This window comes from Oryzias latipes, chromosome 14, assembly GCF_002234675.1.
Source record: "Oryzias latipes chromosome 14, ASM223467v1".
Classification (NCBI taxonomy): domain Eukaryota; kingdom Metazoa; phylum Chordata; class Actinopteri; order Beloniformes; family Adrianichthyidae; genus Oryzias; species Oryzias latipes.
Window position 1 is genome coordinate 9,535,806 of NC_019872.2, and position 12,841 is coordinate 9,548,646.

At 41.2% G+C, this 12,841-nt stretch overlaps 1 protein-coding gene across 1 annotated transcript; it reads right to left on the reverse strand.

The window, feature by feature from the left end:
- Positions 1-1,935: 1,935 nt before the first annotated feature.
- Positions 1,936-12,081, reverse strand: LOC111948679 (olfactory receptor 146-like). Its single transcript, XM_023962774.1, has 2 exons — positions 11,103-12,081; positions 1,936-1,958 (listed from the first exon to the last, which is right to left on the reverse strand). Exons 1-2 carry the CDS (start codon positions 12,079-12,081, stop codon positions 1,936-1,938), a joined length of 1,002 nt encoding a protein of 333 aa, XP_023818542.1.
- Positions 12,082-12,841: the final 760 nt, after the last annotated feature.

Consider the following 12,841-nt stretch of genomic DNA (forward strand, 5'->3'; position numbering starts at 1 on the left):
TGAACTCATCAAACATGTATCATGTTAGTTATGTAAAAATTTAGCTTTCTTTCAGTCAAGTTGGGTGACGTATTGCTTTAGCTTTTAGCAGTATTGTGAGCTTCATCCTCACTAATCTACTTAGATGGTAGATGTAACACACCTGCACGGGGGCAGTTGAAACAGTTTGGAAAATGTAACAATTGACCCCATGGCTTCATTGAGCTCCCATGGAGACTCTCAGAGTCTCTGTTGATGTTGTACAGCTCCAAGCATTCAGTGATCCCCGTATGTGGCATTGATTCATTGGCTTTCTTGTAATCAATCCAAGCTGTGCACAAGTTGGTGTGTCTTGACCTGTGCACTGCCATATCCTTGAGACTCCTTCTTGGATTTTGTTCAGGGAGGTTGCCATGTTCTTTTCTCAGAGAGACCAGCCACTGGGCATTGCTGTTATGTGCTGTCTCTGTCTCCCATAAACCTCTCCAGTAATGTTCAGTTTCCAGCCTTGGTGTGTCTGTTCTGCTGTTTTGACCCTGCCACTGAATGTACATTTTCCTCTTATAGGCGGCTGCTCAAGGCCAGGAGCCTTTTTTTGGCACGGCTTCAGGTATGGGCATCTGGCTTTATCGCTAAGGCACCTGCTTTTTGTTGCACCAGTTTGGGCCTCGGTCAGCGACTTATGTTAATAGCTCTCCATTGTTATGGCCCAGGGGGCCCCATTATTTAGATAGAGGATAGATAGAGGACAGAAAGACAGAGTTGAATCCAGAAGTTTACGTAGACCACATATGTTTTTTTTTTCTCACTATCAGACGTGAAACAAAAGTACACTTTTCGTGTTTTAGGTCAATTGCAATAAACAAAATTATTTCTAGTTTTTTTTAATTTCATCCAAGTCAAAGGTTTACATCCATTTCATCAGCATTTGGTACAAGTGCTTCAAACTGCAGCATTTGGGTGAAACGTCTTGGATATCCTTCCATAAGCTTCTTACAACATTTGGTAGGAATTTTGGCTCATTCCTCCAGACAGAACTGGTGTAACTGATCCAAGTTTGCAGGTCGCCTTGCATACACGCCTTTTAAGCTCTGACCATAAATGTTCAATAGGATTTAGATCCTGGCTCTGTGATAGCCAATCCAAAACAATGACTTTGTTATCCTTAAGCCACTTTGTAACCAGTTTGCCAGTATGCTTTGGGTCATTGTCGATTTGGAAGATCCATTTGCACCCAAGCTTGAATTTTTTGGCTGATGTCTTCAGATGTTGCTTGTGTATTTCCACATACTATCCTTTCCTCCTGATCCCAGCTATTTTGTGAAGTGCACCTGTCCCTCCAGCAACCCTACAACATGATGCTGCCACCCCAATGTTTTACAGTTGGGATGGTGTTATGAGGCCTGCAGGTTTCCCCCTTTTTCCTCCGAACACAACAATGGTCACTGTGGCCAAACAGTTCATTTTTAGTTTCGTCAGACCACAGGACCTGTTTCCAAAAATTATAGTCTTTATCTTGGTGTTCATTAACAAACTTTAATCTGGCCTAGCTATGTTTCTTTTAGAGTAATGGCTTCTTCCTGACAGAGTAGCCTTTCAGCCTATGTCTGTACAGTATCGGTACTCGTTTCACTGTTGATAGTGACAAAGTCTTACCATCTTCAGCCAGCATCTTCACAGCATCCTTTGCCTTCGTCCATGGGTTGTTCTGGACATATCGGACCAAAGTACATTCATCTCTGGGACACAGAACTTATCTCCTTTTCGAGAGATACGATTGTTTCAAATTAACACAAGTACTGTCAATAAATGTATCAGTAGCTTCCAAAGAGATGGGTTTTTTTAAAGGCATTTGATAAAGGTAATACAAATTTGTCTAAAAAAACTCTACTCTTATAAGTCAGATGTAACCTACGTTAATAGGTTACATAGATTTTTTTCATCTTGTAGAGGGCGCTACAGGAGGGTTGTACGGTGGCCTAGAAGGGTCACAACACAACACATTAACTTTACACACAACACATTAACTTAACTCACAACACAATAACTCACAACACAACACATTAACTCACAACACAACACATTAACTCGCAACAAAACACAATAACTCGCAACACAACATATTAACTCACAACACAGCACATTAACTCACAACACAACACATTAACTCACAACACAACACATTAACTCACAACACAACACAACAACTCACAACACATTAACTCACAACACATTAACTCACAACATAACACATTAACTCACAACACAACATATTAACTCAAAACACAACACATTAACTCACAACACGACACAATAACTCACAACACATTAACTCACAACACAACACATTAACTCACAACACTATACAATAACTCACAACACATTAACTCATGGCCCAGAAGGGTCACAACACAACACATTATTTTACCTCACACACTTTAACTCACAACAGAAGTAAAGCAGCAATGGAAGTGCTTTTATTCTGAAATTTCCACTGGGCTGAGCGGCTAACTACCCAACAGAAAGTAACGTCACAGTAAGCTGTGGAGGGAGCATGATTTTTTTACAAGAGAAGCTAGCAGCGGTGTTGCCAGATTGGGCGGTTTTGGTTCTAAATTTGCGGATAAAATGGCTTTGCCAGGGTTTGCATAATTTGGGTTTTTAGTTAATGTGTTGTGTTGTGAGTTAATGTGTTGTGTTGTAAGTTAATGTGTTGTGAGTTATTGTGTTGTATTGTGAGTTAATGTGTTGTGTTGTGATTTAATGTGTTGTGTTGCGAGTTAATGTGTTGTGAGTTAATGTGTTGTGAGTTAATGTGTTGTGTGTTAAGTTAATGTGTCGTGTGTAAAGTTAATGTGTTGTGTGTAAAGTTAATGTGTTGTGTGTAAAGTTAATGTGTTGTGTGTAAAGTTAATGTGTTGTGTTGTGACCCTTCTGGGCCACCGTAGGGTTGGGAAGCACAGAAGAACATGCGGGCAGGGATATGTGAGTTGTGTGATCTGTGAGCTGGACCTCAGACTGTTGGAAGAGAACGTGAGCGAGTTGTCCCCGTTCTTTTACATATTTTCCCTGGAAAGAAAGACGGTTATCTTTCGAGATATTGCCACCCAGATAACGAGTTTTTTGTTTTGTTTCACATTGACAAAGGATTTGGTGAGTGAAATAATTGATTATTATATAATCAATAATTATATAATTATTATGTTCACCCCAGAGAACAGAAGTAGCTACCCACTGGAGTCTGAACACGAGCAACCGTAAAAGGACCTTGGAACCCTGATTGTTACAAGGGAGAAATCGAACACTGCGTTCAATCATGGTAGGAGAGTGACTACCTTTTCCACAGGTGCTGAGTCACTGGGATCTGAAAGAACTCCTCAAGGACAGAACAGACTTGTATTTTCTTTTTTTTGAGATACTGTTTTGATTTAGAGAATTTAAAAAATGTTTTATTGCCTTTTTGTGCACCAAACTAGTATAGTGGATTTAAATTGATTGAGATTCATTAAAGTAAAAGTTTTTTTGGTAAAATTTGACCAACCCCGGGGTTAATCAGTTTTCTTTCTATACTAATTTTATTTGGGTTTTCAGGTTTAATTGTTCATGGCCTGTAATCATTTATTTTCTGAAGTCCGTTCAGCTGCTCCTCTGAACCTAGAGTTTATTCTGGTCCATTTGAGGTGCTACACAGACATTTAGCAAATAGAAATAATTTTGTTAATTATAACTGACCTAAAAAAGAAAAAGTTTACTTTATTTCATGTCTGATGGTAAGAAACTAATAAGCATATGTGTGTTTTTATGTGTTGTTTGTAAACCTCTGGTTTCAACTGTATATCGATATATTTTATATTAAAGTGTAACAAGATATTTGCTCATCTTTGGACTTTCAACAATAAAAAAAAAGAGAATAAGTATTTTTATTGCAACAGCAAGTTGGTCTGATAATTTGATGACTCAAAAAAAATATAATAATAATAATAAAAATAATATTGATCATGTCAACAAAGACTCTTTCTGATATTTTTAAGAGTACATTTTTAAAAAGTAGTCCTTGTAAGAAATTGAGCACAAAACACCCCACATACAAAATAATCTCAAAATAATACATTTAAGAGATTTTATCAAAGGATGGTGTACCTAATGCAAAAAATGCTGTGCTTTAGCTTGATTTAAACACACTATTCCTAGATAAAATCACAATATATTGTCATAACTATAATTGGTAGGCCACCAGGCTGATATGGTTAATATAAAGGATTTTTGCTTTCATCAAAGTAAAAGATCTTTTTTGACAATTATTTAAAATGCTGCATAAAGCCCTTTTGACATAATACAACACTGCTTTTAACTTTTTCTGTCATGATTTCAAAGAACCGAGACAGACCTAGGAAGGAAAACAGGAGAGTGTAAGGTAAGTTAGTTGATTAACTTTTGCAGGACGTAGATCCGATGGCAAGGAGGACGGCTGATGACAGCAGGTGAGTAGTAGAATGAGAAACGGGAATCCTGGCTTGAAGTTGTGGCGTGGCTGGAGGTTTTCTGCAAAGGCTGTGCTGGAGGGTACACTCAAAAAAATGGTTAAAGCCCCTCTTTCATGTAACACAAGTAAATGAAGTTTGTATTTTTTTAAATATATTTATTTTAGAAATATGTGTCTACATTTAATTGACCCAACATAAAAAGTATTAATAGTTTCACCTATAAACTCCAGTTATCCAAAATAAATTAGTTCAATTAAGGGGGCATGCTGTGCCCCCAACCTTATACCTGAGCTTTAGTTGCTTTGGAGCAACAGTTTGGCCAACCGCATCAATTAGCCCTAAACGAGATTCAAACTATTTTGAGTCTTCCTAGAGTTGCTCGTGGAGATGCAGAAGGGTTTCAGAACTTTGCTGTTAGAGTGAGGTCATTGGTTGGTCTGTTACAGTCTCTTGGAACAGGAGAAGGTAATGCAGAGTTGGTATGCGCTTCACATGTACAACGACTTTTAAGTAAGCTCCCTACAGAGATAGTTTCCAACTTTGTTCGGCATGCTCGTTCAACGATGCCCGTTGTTCATTATAATTTGGTAGATTTTGCTGCATGGCTTGAAGTTGAAGCTGAATGTCAGGCTGTTGTAGCACAAACGAGTACCTTGCATGTTGTACCTCAAATGCATAGAAAGGAAGTGAGCCAAAGACAAAAGATGCCATTTGCGAACATTCTTCATGGAGCTGATGGAAAGGTTTCAGGTGTGTGTCCTACTCAGGAAAAGGAATCTCAACAGCAAATAAGGTTTCCGTGTGTATATTGTAGATCTACCACACACAATCTCACAAACTGTCATAATTTGAAAAGTCTGAGTGCAGATGAAGTTAAAAAATGGTTAAACTTACCCCCTTCCTCATATAACCTCATAATAGGGTGAGGGGGGTGGGGGGCTTAGCCTGCGATGAGCCTTGGGGGGGGGGGTTTACTAGGCAGTGGCCCCCCCTCCTATGGTTGCCGTATGGAGTGGGCCCCCCCTCTTTCGGTTTTATTTGCACCTTAGACATGTAGGGCCCTTGGTAGGGGGGGTGCTTGGACATCACTGCCAGCAAGCAGCAGATGTCCTCCTAGCACCCTACCCGCCAATTTTAACCGCACCTTAGACATTTAGGGCCCCTTGGTGGGGAGGGTGAGGGGACATCACTGTGAGTAATCAGGAGATGTCCCCTTAGTGCCCTACCCGCCAATTTTAACTGCACCCCCCTTAGTACACACACCCCTCCCCCCTCAATATATACATCCCAACATAAACACACACACATGCACACACACACCCTCTTAAACACACATATACGCACACACATTTTGCAAGGAAGGTGGGACCTAGGACCATCTGTCCCCTGCCTCTTCCCTGGTGGGGGGTACGGGCCCCTTTGCAGCGGCGGCCGTGTCCCCGGGGTGCCGGCTTCCTGGGCCCGGCGGTGCTCTCTCCGCGCGGTGGGGGGGTTCACATTACATCTGAGCCGGGGGTGTTGGTGTCCCTGGGGGGTGGGTTCTGGCCCTTGCTCCTGAGCGCTGGGCCCCGCCAAACTTCCAACTGTGGCCGAGCCTGGTCGGGCCATATTTACAACACCCCTTGTGGGCCCTCTTTTTTCCCCGGGGTTCCCCCCTCCTGGGCGGGGGCGGCGGGCCCCTGCCTTGCTCCTCCCTGGACCAACCGTGGGCCGGGCGGATGGCCGCCTGGAGTGCGGGGCGGGTCTCCCTTGGGGGGTCCTGGCTCGTACCTGGGGTTGGGGCGGGGGGATGCCCGGAACTCCTGGGTGGTGGTGGGGTGCTCATCTGGGGCTGTGGGCGTCCCTCTCCGGTGGGGCCCTGCGTTGGGCTCTCCCGACGCGGCGGGGGGGCTGTTCTCCTGGTTGGGCTGGGGCGGCCCTCTCTTTCCCTCTGTGCCTCCCTGCTCTCTGGCTCTGGGGGGCCTTGCGGCGGTCCTGCTGGCCCTGGCCTGGGTGGCGGGCTTGGTCGCCCGGGCGGCGGTTGTTCCCTGCCGGTTTCCGTGTGGCGTTGGGGGGATTCCGGCTGCCGCTGCTGCTGCGGTGGGGGTCTTGGGGTGGGGATGGCTGGGCGCTCTCCTTCCTTCTTTACACATTCCACCATCCATATTAGAAGAACATGAGCACTCACCTGAGCACGGGTGTTGGCTCACCTTTGCACTGGCGGTTTGCGTGACTGAATGACTGAAATGTTTCACACTAGTTGGTGTTAAGGCATAAGTATGCGTGTGAGCACTATCTGTTTGGTGTACATGTCGACAGATGGACATTTTTGCAACTAGCAGGTGTGTTTGACACTTGGGTGTGTGTGTGGACAGGCTCCGCCCTTTTTGTACTGCATTTGAGCCTTACCATGGTGATTAACAACCAGTAAACTTGTTGCTCTATGCTGCTTCATGGTCTTATCCCCCTTCCCCTCCTACTATCACCCTCCTTCCCCCCCTCTTTCTAACGTCCCTCTCTCTTCTTCCCCTCTTTCCTTTTCCGTCCGGTCCAACACCAAAGATCTTCAAACATGTTTGAAATTAATAAAGTTTGGCCTCAATTACAAAAGGGGTTTATTCAGACATACCTTTGGTTTGTCTGAAGATTAATAACCCCTCTTGTTAAAGTAAAATATGTCCAACACAAGAGGCCCTCAGCTCTCATCTGTTTGCCCAGCTGTTGGACAGGACAAGGTAAAAAAAAAAAAAAAAAAAAAAAAAAAAAAAAAAAAAAAAAAAATGGTTAAAGGAGCAGAAAAGATGTTGGAAGTGTGGTAGAACCCATAAAGCTGTAAATTGTACTTTAAGAAAGCCATGTCCTAAGTGTAATGGCCAACATCTAGGAATATTGCATGACGCAAACCGGGCTCAAACATCGAGATTTCTGTATATGAATCCACAAAGCCTATCCCCCAAAGTACTGCTGAAAGTAGTGAAAGTGAGATTGAGTAATAAGGATTGAACCTTTGACACATATGCCATTTTGGATGATGGATCTGAGCGTACTATGTTGTTGCCAGGTGCAGCTAAGTATCTTGGGTTGAAGGTTGAAGGGAGAACCAGAGAACCTTAAGTTATGTACAGTGAGACAGCAAACTGAAATACTAGAAGGGAGAGCTGTAAACCTTAAGATTTCAGCTGCTTCAAACCCAGAGAAAAGGTTCTCAATAGAAGGTGCATTTACATCAGATAAGATAATGCTATTTGAGCAGAGTTACCCGGTAGATAAACTGAAGCAACGGCAGTCATACCTGCATTATATTCCAGTGAACTCCTTTTCTAAGGTTCAACCCCATATTTTTATCGGTTCAGATAATCCATTTCTCATAACCCCAACTGAACAGGTCAGGTATGGTCCAAAGGGATCTCCAGCAGCTGTAAAGACCAGACCAGGATGGGCACTGCAAGGACCTACTTTTACATGAGTCTGATTCTATCCAGTGTCTATTTACCTCACAAGAAAACCCTTTTACGGAATTAAAGAGACATGTTGAGCAGTTATGGCAGGTTGATACACTTACATTCAGAAATGACAGGCTGCACACTAGGTCAAAGCAGGATCAGGAGGCAATGGATCTGTTACAAACTAAAACCATAAGGGTGGATGTAGATGGAACCAAGCACCTTGCTACCCCATTATTAAGGAAGAAAGATGCCCCAAAGTTGAAAGTAACAATGGAATCAGTGATGCCCCTTCTTCGGAGATCTGAACGCAAGCTAGAGAAAACCCCTGAATTGGCTGAGACGTATAATACAGAGATTAGGAAACTGAGCAAAGCTGGTTACATAGCAAAACTCAGCCCAGAGCAAGTTTCAGAATCAAAGGAGTCATGGTATATCCCACATCACCTAGTGGAACATAATGGTAAACCTCGTGTTGTATTTAATTGCTCCTTTACCTATCAAGGCCAAGCACTGAATGACCAGTTACTTCTAGGTCCCACTTTAGGGCCATCATTGATTGCCGTCCTCCTCCGCTTTTGTTAGCATAAAGTGGCCATAAGTGGTAATATTAAAGGAATGTTTCATCAAGTGAGACTCTTACCAGAAGACAAACCACTTCTTAGATTCCTGTGGCGTGACATGAACCGAAAGAAACCTCCAACTACCTTTGAATGGCAAGTCCTGCCATTTGGAACAACATGTAGCCCTTGTTGTGCCACTTATGCCCTCCAGAGACACGTGCAAGATCATAGTGAAGGGAATGAGGATGTAGCAGAAACTGTTTCAAGATCATTTTATGTCGACAACTGCCTAACATCCCTCTCTTGCCCAGATGAAGCAAAACGACTTCTGCTGAAGACGAAGATTTTGTTGTCCTCCAGTGGATTTGAAATAAGACAATGGGCTAGCAACTTTTCATTTGTTGTTGACCATTTACTACAAGAGGCCAGATCTAGCAGTGCAGAAAACTGGTTGAATAAAATTAGTGCAGACCCAATTGAGGGAGCGCTAGGACTAAGATGGAATTGTGGTCTTGACACCCTGGGTTATAAGCACAGGCCAATTTCCTATCAAACCTTGACCATGAGAAATGTGTACAAAGTGTTGGCTTCACAATATGACCCCTTAGGCTACATTATCCCATTCACAACAAGAGCTAAAGTCTTGCTACAACAACTATCACAAAATTCAGGCAGAAACCAGGAACACATTCTTGGAAATTTCATTGTGTTTTGCACAGTTGAATGACAGTAAATGTGTTTCTGCACAGGATTTGAATCCTGATATTGACGGTCGTGTGAAGTTTAAGGAGAGAAAGGGAGGATAAATTCTTATGTTCAAAATGTTAGCAGGTTTAATTTAGTTTAATTTTTAATGGTTTGGACATTTACATTCAAGGCATGGTGTTTTGTTTTTTTCTGTAGCCCCTTTTGAGTTTATTATCAGGATTGCGTCAGTGTCAGATGTCAAATATTCAGTCTGTATAAACTGAATAGACCAACTTTTTTTGAAGTGAAATTAATTTTATTTGAGATCCATTGGCCCCAAGTGATTAGGCTACTATGTTGGTTGAGGCATTTCTTTCCAACTGAGTAAAAAAACTAAAATAAAGCTGTTATTTTGCTTTTACGTCACTGGTCTGGCCCACCTGAGATCAGACGGGCTGAATTTGGCCCCCGAACCAAAATGAGTTTGACACCCCTGATATATAAGATCAGAAACTTGTGCGTTTTCTCAGTCCGTTTTTTTTTTTCCAAGCAGAAACTCTTTCTTTTGGTGATGCAGTCATAATACTTTTTTTAAGCGCGTAAACTCTTCATACGCTGTCATCACAATTTCTGACTTCGTCTCACTATAGTATAGCGCTCTCTTTTTTTCTCCACGCGTTTCCATGGTGACTCCAGAAATCGGCGATCCATTGAGATTGATTTATGTAAATGCCGTGCACGCGCATTAACCCAGGGTTACCAAGTCGAGCGTAATTATGCTAACTCAAATCCGGTCTTTTGGAACCGACATACTCAGAGTAAGCAAGTTCAGGTGGACTTCAGCCAGAGTTCAGGGTTAAAGTCAGGGTAGTTTAAACGTGCCTCAGGTAATGCAGTAAAACAGCTGCACATTTTGAGATCATAAATAAACAATCGACCATTTAGAAAAATTATCAGCACAATGTTTTTTACCTATCTCTTCAGACTAAAAACGTTAAATACATTGGTGCTGCTGTGTTCATGTTTCAGACCAATTTACATGTAATATTATTTATTAAGTGAATTATTTTTCTCTACATCAAATGGTTAGGTTGGTCAAAAATGTTTCTGGTTTAGATAAGGTCCGATAGATTTATTTCTGTTTGGACTATAACAGGGTTTCTGTGTGGCAACATAAAATTAATATTTGTTGAAAGTTGATTTATGTTGCATTTTTTCCTTTGTCAATGTTAAAAGATACAATTTTAGGTACACCTACACAATTTTTATAGATAATGATCTTATTTATAGTCACCACGGTGTGTGTGAGTGTGTGTGTGGTGGTGGGTGGGTGGGGGTTTCTTTTCATCTACCTTGAAGTTGTGTAACTGACTTTATTTTCTTCCATTGAATCATTCTACTTTTGCTGTAAATAATATTGCATTGACTTACGCAGGGTTATACAACAAAACAAAAGCATGTGCAAGTGAATCAGTTAATCTTCGCAATTCGCAATAAATCATACATTAAAAATGTATGATTTATTTATATATTTTTCAAAATAAGGAAAAACAAACAATTCAAAACCACAATTTTGAGGAAAGGAAAGAGAAAAAAATGTACACAAATTAATAAATAAAATCATACAAACAATACACTGTGCTACCACTGTGAATGTATTTGAAAGTTCACTGGGTCATTTCTAAGGTCAAGGACATGACATGTTCTGAAAAAGGTGACCAAATTTCAGAACATTTAGATCCAGTACCATTAAGAGAATGTCTGATTTTTTTCCAGCTTAATAAAAGAAAGTGAGTTTTTTATCTCCTGTGAGTGAGTGGGTGGGCGAAAATCTTTCCAGTGCATCAGGATAGACCGACAGGCAAGTAGTGTCAGAAAGGCAATAAGATCCTCTAACCATCAAGATCACTGTGTTTGTTGGCTCACAGTCAAAAACACAAATTCTAAAATTTAAATCTTCAAAACACTTTGTTTGCTTTCAATTTTTGTCATTCTGTTTCTTTGAAACAGTTTCTTTATAGCATTCAGCAGTTCTTCTGTCTTCAAAGAGTAAACAATAGGATTAAGCAAAGACGGGATGGTGTGTGTCCAACAGGAATTTATTATTCTGATGTTAGGATGGAGGTAGGAGACCACAGCAGCGATGTTAGTGGCAAACAAAGGTATAAAGAAAGTTACCACAAGAATTATGTGTGATGAACAGGTTTTTAGTGCTCTGAGTCGTTCCACTTTAGACGCAATTCTGCTTAGTGCAATGCTAATGCACAAATAGGTAATTACTATTAGTATAAAAGGAATGCAGATGAATAAAATTAAGCCAATATAAGCCATGACATCATTTATGGATCTATCGTTGCAAGCAAGGCGATTTAATGGTCCATGGTCACAGTAAAAACTTTGCACTTCTAGTGAACCACAGAAAGACAGACGATTAATATTCCCCACTGTAAAGGCAGCTACGAACAGAATTATTAACCACATACACAGCAGAATCACAGCAACAGATCTCTTAGACACGATGCTATGGTACCTCAATGGGAGGCAGATTGCCACAAATCTGTCATAGGCCATACAGGCAAGAGTCCATGACTGTAAACTGCTAAAGAACATAACAAAAAACATGTTGCTTAAACAAGCCTCGTACAAAATAAATCTCCTGTCGAACAAAAATGTGTCCAAGACTTTTGGGATAAGAGCTGTGCTTCCACACAGATCTATCAAAGCCAAGTTGAACACAATCATGTATTTGGGAGAATGAAGAGTCCTCACCAAGCAGATAACTGAGAGGAGAAAGACATTTCCAATAACAGTCATTACATAGACAAAACACAAGAAAACATAAAAATACTGAGTGTGAGGAATGTTGGAAAACCCACTGATGTAGAATTTTTCTGGCCGAACAAATGTGATGTTCAAAACCACTCTGGCTCTTTTTTCTTCATCCATTTCTTGAATAAAAGGAGACCTTGGAGCTGAATGAAAACTGCAACACAAGATAATCGTTGCCTGAGCTAACCCCAAACTGCAGCAGAGCGGAGCATGAAAGCATGGTCCGTGTTTGACAGTTTTTATGTTCACTCGTGGTGTAAAAAAGCGTAGTGACAACAACTTTAATGACGCTCAGTGATTGCCATCTCATTAGATGATGCAACTGGTAGAACTAACAAATAAGAAAAGAGAAAAAAAAATTAGGGGAGACCAGGGACAGTGGTAACACGGGTCAGTTCTAACATTTGCAATTTCACCAATCAGGACCAAGTGAGAGTTCCTAGCCTGAACATGAAAAAATACTTGTCTTTCAGCAAACACAGCTACATTTACAAACTAAAATGTTATTCCAAGGTAAGAACTTATTTCACAGAACTTTTATATTGACATATCGTGCGTCATAGGTGAACTCATCAAACATGTATCATGTTAGTTATGTAAAAATTTAGCTTTCTTTCAGTCAAGTTGGGTGACGTATTGCTTTAGCTTTTAGCAGTATTGTGAGCTTCATCCTCACTAATCTACTTAGATGGTAGATGTAACACACCTGCACGGGGGCAGTTGAAACAGTTTGGAAAATGTAACAATTGACCCCATGGCTTCATTGAGCTCCCATGGAGACTCTCAGAGTCTCTGTTGATGTTGTACAGCTCCAAGCATTCAGTGATCCCCGTATGTGGCATTGATTCATTGGCTTTCTTGTAATCAATCCAAGCTG

Coding starts and splice junctions, on each gene's coding strand:
- LOC111948679 (XM_023962774.1), bottom strand. CDS start 12,081: ATGGATGAAGAAAAAAGAGCCAGAGTGGTTTTGAACATCACATTTGTT. Junction 1,959..11,102: donor AAAAATTGAAAGCAAACAAA/GTGTTTTGAAGA, acceptor TGACCCTTCTAG/GCCACCGTACAACCCTCCTG.